The sequence below is a fragment of the Otolemur garnettii genome, unplaced genomic scaffold (genome assembly GCF_000181295.1).
Source record: "Otolemur garnettii isolate 467f Iridium unplaced genomic scaffold, OtoGar3 scaffold00013, whole genome shotgun sequence".
NCBI lineage: Eukaryota > Metazoa > Chordata > Mammalia > Primates > Galagidae > Otolemur > Otolemur garnettii.
Window position 1 is genome coordinate 30,135,253 of NW_003852408.1, and position 6,825 is coordinate 30,142,077.

General features: G+C 37.7%; 1 protein-coding gene across 7 annotated transcripts in view; it reads left to right on the forward strand.

Annotated features, from left to right (window-relative positions):
- ORC2 (origin recognition complex subunit 2) overlaps positions 1-6,825 on the forward strand; it is a 61,903-nt gene that overhangs the window by 21,562 nt on the left and 33,516 nt on the right. For all 7 annotated transcript variants that reach the window (XM_023510426.1, XM_012802287.2, XM_023510427.1 and 4 more), the window contains 3 exons: positions 2,221-2,313; positions 3,223-3,254; positions 6,519-6,576. In XM_023510426.1, the coding sequence (XP_023366194.1) occupies positions 2,221-2,313; positions 3,223-3,254; positions 6,519-6,576 (183 nt within the window). The remainder of the gene's footprint in view (positions 1-2,220; positions 2,314-3,222; positions 3,255-6,518; positions 6,577-6,825) is intronic.

Consider the following 6,825-nt stretch of genomic DNA (forward strand, 5'->3'; position numbering starts at 1 on the left):
CCTGTGGTCCCAGCTACTCGGGAGGCTGAGGCAGAAGACTCGCTTGAGCCCAGGAGTTGGAGGATGCTGTGAGCTGTGATGCCATGACACTACCCAGGGGGACAGCTTGAGGCTCTGTCTCCAAAGAAAAAAAAGGACGATATGTTGACCAAAGGAAAAAGTATCAGGAAGAGTAGGAGATGGGAATATTCAAGAGGAAAAGATATGATTCATTCAGGAAAAACTGCAAGTCCCAAGGTGTATGGTAGGAGCACAAACTGCAAAATGGATTCTAGTAAAGATGGGACTTGTTAAGTTAGGTCTGTATATCAAGTAAAGGAGTATATATTCCATGTATGGATAAAGTGAGGAGACGTCATTGGGTAGTTTTTAGTAGAAGGGTTACTTGATTAGAATTGAATCTTAGAATGCTCATGCTGGCCATGTGAACCAGCCACACTTAGGAGTCCAGGTGGACATGGTGACAGCCAGAGTGAAGGTGGGACCTGTGGGAGTAGAGTGAGGTGATAAATTAGGAATACAGTCAAGAATGGGGTATGGTGAGGAAGCTGACTATCTTGTTCTTTTTCCTTTTCAATTCTTTTCTTTCTCCCTGTTTCTTTGTAGTTTAATAGTTACTAAATCAGAGACTTTTTACTGTTTCAATAGAAAACTGAAATTATCTCAGCTAAGTTGCTTTGTACTTAATGTGGCTTTTGTTGATATGAGTTTTTTCCCCCATCCTGTTGATCAGCAGCCCATGTTGGGAGGCATGAGGACAGTGAGGAAGAGATGGAATAAGTGCCAAAAGTAGGCAGCTGACTGGCATGTAGTCATAATACCCAAATAATAAGAATACTGTCAAGGGAAGATTTAAGTAAAAAGACCCTAGTGAATTACATAATTGACCAAGGAAATTTAAGAAATAACAAGAAGCCAGTGCATTTGTGGAGCTTATCCTGAGTATCTTACAACAGTTTCAAGATGAGAGGATAAAAATGGAAGCAGGGTTAGAAAGGGTTTAGGAGCCAGTAAAATGCCTTTAACTTAGGCAAATTCAACTATATCTTCACCATTAAAAAATATTAAAAGGGAGATAATTTAGTATGTACTTTTTTTCTCAGTCAGCAATATCCCAGTTGTTAGTATTAACTTGGGAAATGTAAATCTATTCTTTGATTTGGGATCATTTCTCACATGCATGTCACATTGTGAGCGTAAGCATCATAAAAGATTATATTTTTTATTTAAAATGGCCCCTAAACAGAAACTCACTGTTTGATCTGTGCAATTGTAGAAATGGCCATCTGTTCTCTAACTACATTTTATACATTGTGCATATGTATTGTAGAGCTTTAGACACAAAATAAGGTGTACCACACTTTGTGGAAAATGTAAGAAATTTTAAAATGTAATTTTAGCTACACATAGTTTTTACTTAATCTTAGTTTCCACTTTCTGGCCCTTCTTTCTTAACCCCTTGCAAAGATGTGCCTGAGGTATATATGGTCAGAATAGAAGGAATGTAAGTGGTTAAAGGCAAGAAGAGAGTGATAATTAGAGAAGGCAGCAATGTCCATGTTCTTTATTTTGAGAAACATGGATAATTGAAGGAAGATTTGAAGATGCGGAGAAGACAGCTAATTAAGGTGAAAACAGTAGTACTCTTTTTTTTTTTTTTTGAGACAGAGTCTCACTGTGTCACCCTGGGTAGAGTTCCTTGGCCTCGGCCTAGCTCATAACAACCTTACATTTGTGGGCTCCAGTAAACCTTTTGTCTCAACCTCCTAAGTAGCTGGGACTACAAGAGTGAACCACTATGCCTGGCCTAGTAGTACTTTTAATATGACTAGGTTTATTAATCATTCGGATGAAAGTAGGTTTTGGTTTTTTTAAAGAATTTACGTAGGCTCAGCGCCTGTAGCTCAGTGCTTAGGGCGCCAGCCACCTACATCGAGGCTAGCAGGTTCAAACCCAGCCTGGGCCTGCTAAACAATGACAATAATTACAAAAAAATAGGCGCCTGTAGTCCAGGTACTCAGAAGGCTGAGGCAACGGGATCACTTGAACCTACGAGTTTGAGGTTGCTATGAGTTAGACTGATGCCCTGGCACTCTAGCTTGGGGAAACAGAGTGAGACTGTGTCTAAAAAAAATAATGTAAATGAAATGGGCTGTTTCCCTTTTCATGTGCTGTTGTCCACTAAAGCGTTTTTAAATATATTTCGTGGTTTGTTTATAGCTTCAGAACTGGCAAAAACACCAAGAAAAAGTGATTCAGTCAGCTTGAAGAATGATCCCGAAATTATGATTAACATTCCTCAAAGTAGCAAAGGTAAGACATTACCTCAGTTTTTTAAAAGGAGTTTTCATAGTTGCTTCAAGTTGGAGGTTACTTTCTTCTCATCTATATGAATTTTTAAATATTCTTTTCTGTTCTGAAAATTCATTCAGTAGAGTACAGTTAATACTCTAACCTGCATACCGTAGTGTGTCTGTATTTAGCAGTCAACAAAAGGGGAATATATCTGTGCTAACTGAAGTTATGAAAGCTGACAAGGCCAACTAGAAGTAGTCTTTAAGTCCCATTGTCATTTGCTTGAGTTACACAATTGTTAATGGAAAATTTGGCCTTGGCAAATATTACATGAAATGAAAAGCTTTTGAGGTTTGTATGTTTTATAGATTGCAGAGAATTGTGGAGCAGCTATTATGAATGACTCATTCCCACTAGATTAAACAGTGTACTTTTTAATCTTCATTTATTTTTTATTCAAGATGGGATCTCACTATATTGCCCAGATTAGAATGCAGTGGTTGTTCACAGGTGTAAGCATAGTGATCATAGCCTCGAATTCCTGGGCTCAAGTGATCTTCCTGCCTCAACCTACTGAGAAGCTGGGACTATAAGCCTGTACCATTGAGCCTCAATCCCTGTGTCCTTTGTAATAATCAAAAATAAAAAAGGGCTCCATTTTGAGCTACTTGGGAGGCTGAGGCAAGAGAATTGCCTAAGCCCAGGAGTTGGAGCTTACTGTGGGTTGTGATGCAATGACAAAGTGAAACTGTCTCAAAAAAAGAAAAAAAATGGGCTCCATTTTTTCTTGTTAGAATGCTATAGAAATATAGGAAGTCCCTGTAATTAATGAGAGTAATTATATAATTAGTAGTGATAATACAGCCTCTAGTGGAGATGTAATTAAAATATTTGTAGTAAGTCATGGCTTTTTGTTTCATTCTTTAGAGCATTCTGCTTCAGACAGAGTTGAACTGAAGGTAAGCAATTGACTAAAAACAACACCTTTAGTGTTACAAAGTAGGACATGATGAAAAATAACCAAAAGTTAATGGAAATTTTCATCTCTTAATTTATATAGTGGCAAGTAATAGATGGAGAATTTGAGGTTCAGCAAAGTGAAATGACTTGCTTGAGTACATGTAACCAGGAAGAGAAAATGCTGGAAAATGAAGCTAGGTCTTTTGGACCCAACTGTTGTGTTATTTGTGCTGTTTCAGAACTATCCCTGGGTATTTTTAATTTAGTGCAGCTGGCCTGAAATTTTTGGTGTTTTGTTTTGTTTTGCTTTCCTTTTATATGTAATATTCTGTTGTTTCTTGAGAGTGATCCCAAGAGCCATTAAAATCCTTACCTCTATCCTCTTATAATTTATATTTGAAAAGTAAACTATTTTAGGTAAATTCATTCCAGGGCATCTAAAAGAAACTGACAGTTCTTATCTTGTCCTTTGTGTTTCTGGTTTTTCATTATGCCTTGTCAAGTGGCCCTACCTGATTATGGCCACGCCCACGTAGTCATAGAGGAACCCAGGGCTTTGAGCATGTGGCTGGTCAGAGTGTCCAACCCTGGGTGGCAGTAGGTTTAGGCATGCTTGGGCTTACATACATATTTAGTTAAGCAGACCCTTTAGATAAAAATATGAGTCTAGATATTTATGGCCTTTGCAAAAATGTCCTGTTTAGGCAAGTCTAGAGGTGGTATTAGCTATGTAAGAATCTCCTCTGTCTTTAATAATGCTTGTTTCCCTATGTCTCATATAAATCTTATTGTATCACTATAAAAGAAAAAAATTCATTGCCATAATCCATTAAAAAATTTAGATACCTTATGGCATTTTTTCTCAAGTCACAGCACATAGATCTTGTCAGCTCTCCTAAATGACAGTCAGAAAACTTGTTGATCAAACAAAGCTACACACTGCAATGAGAAACATCACTGTGACAGAGTCTTAGCATACTGTCTTAGAAAAACAAGTAAAATAGAAAATATCTATAGGGTTGGGGATCCTGTGTTCAAGTAGTGTAAAGAAGGTTTTTCAAGATGGGGAACTAATTGATGTTGGGTAAAGTTGAGGACATGATGCTTTAGTATTGGTAGAAACAGCAAGGCAAGCGTTATCTCAGTTCTCATTCTTAAAACCAGTTTAGTAGAACCTAGCCTGATTTTAAAAAATGAAATAGAAAAGAATTTAAAATCTATTTTGTAAGTATTTTAATTTTTTTCAGTTTTATATATACATATACATGTGTACTGGATCAAGATGGAAAAATGTAAAAAAAAATGTTTATTTATTTATTTTTTGAAACAGCTATGTCATCCTTGGTAGAGTGCCATGGCATCACAGCTCATGGCAACCTCAATCTCTTGGGCTTAAGAGATTCTCTTGCCTCAGCCTCCCAAGTAGCTGGGACTATAGGCACCCTCCACAACACCAAGCTATTTTTCTGCTGTAGTTGTCATTGCTGTGTAGCAGGTCCAGACCAGGTTCGAACCCACCAGCTTCAGTGTATGTGGCCAGCACCCTAACCACTGAGTATGGGCACTGAGCCAAAATGTAAAAAAAAATCTTGAGGATCTTGATAAAAAAATTTGAAATATGGCTCAGTGCCCATAGCTCAGTGGTTAGGGTGCTATCCACATACACCGAGGCAGGTGGGTTTGAACCCAGCCCAGGCCTGCTAAACAACGATGACAATTGCAACAAAAAAATAGCCAGGTGTTGTGGCAAGCTCCTGTAGTCCCAGCTACTTTGGAGGCTGAGGCAAGAGAATCTTTTAAGCCCAAGAGTGAGAGGTTGCAGTGAGCCAAGATGCCACGGGACTACCGAGGGTGATATAGTGAGACTCTATCTCAAAAAAAAAAAAGGCTCGGCGCCTGTGGCTCAAGTGGCTAAGGTGCCAGCCACATACACCTAAGGTGGCGGGTTCAAATCCAGCCTGGGTCCGCCAAACAACAATGACAGCTGCAACCAAAAAAATAGTCAGGCGTTGTGGCAGGGGCCTGTGGTCCCAGCTACTTGGGAGGCTGAGGCAGGAGATTCGCTTGAGCCCAGGAGTAGGAAGTTGCTGTGAGCTGTGATGCAACATCACTCTACCCAGGGGGACAGCTTGAGGCTCTGTCTCAAAAAAAATACTATAAACATACTATAAACCTGTTGGTGAGGGATCATGTCAGGTATTATACTACTATTCTTAATATCCAAAATCATACTCATTTGACATTTGTTACTAGTACCATAAGCCTGTTGCAAGATGATAGACTTAACATTTTTTGTCAAAATTGCATGTTTTGCCGAATGTAATATACTTTATCTTTTTTATCAGTATTGCCAGAAATTAATGTGTATCTAACAGTGAACATTTTAATATGCTAGAAATTTAATAGTGTTAAAGTATGTGGAAAGAAAATATACTTTGTACTTCTACAAAAAGTTTAAAATTTTTAAATGCAGAAAGTAAAAATGTATACATCTTTATTTCTCTCTTCTTTATAGAATGTAATGCTTTTAACATCAGTAAATTTCTAGCACATTAAAAAGTCCTTGCCTGGGCAGCACCTGTGGCTTCATGAGTAAGCCGCCAGCCCCATATACCAAGGGTGGTGGGTTCGAACCCGGTCTCGGCCAAACTGCAACAAAAAAATAACCAGGCGTTGTGGTGGGCGCCTGTAGTCCAAGCTACTTGGGAGGCTAAGACAAGAGAATCGCCTAAGCCCAGGAGTTGGAGGTTGCTGTGAGCTGTGATGCCATGGCACTCTACCAAGGGTGATGGGGTGAAACTGTCTCTAAAAAAAATAAACAAAATAAATAAATAAAAAGTCCATTGCCATATAACATACACTGAAGTGCCCATTTCCTTTCATAGTCATCATCATTTCACATTATTTCCTTTTAAAAAATACTAATCTGATAGGTGAAAAGAGGTTCAAAGACTGATATAATCATGTTTTGTTCTTTACATACTTTACATACTTTTTATATATACTTTACAAATGTCTGGAATTCAGTTTCTAGAGCCACTCCTATAATTTTTTGGAATTTGTTATGTTGTTTTGTTGTTAGACTCTTACTTTTTGTTTCAGCAAATTCATTTGTCATGATCTTCTAGTTCTAGGAGCTAGACTCATCTAGTTGTAATTTAGTCTATTGAGAGTTTTCTAGCTTCTTTCACTCACATTAGTCATTCATTTTTATAATATTAACTAGCTAATAATAGCTATAATGCTTTTTTATTTTTAAACAGAATGAAAAAAGTGAACTTCAGTCAATAACACCTTGTAGTCTAAGAAAAAGATTAATAGGTATGTATTTCTTTTTACATAAAAATTTTGTAAAAAGTAACATCTAAACAGAGTAAGGGAATATGGAGGAGGGAGGGGGATTGGTGTGGTCCCACTTAATGGGCAGTATAAGATATATGGGACACCTCTTAGGTGTGGACTCAACTACAAGAGGGACTGTACCTAACAAATGCAAACATTGTAACCTAGTTGTTTGTATCCTCACGTTAACCTGAAATTTAAATAAGATAAATTTTTTTTTTTTTTTTT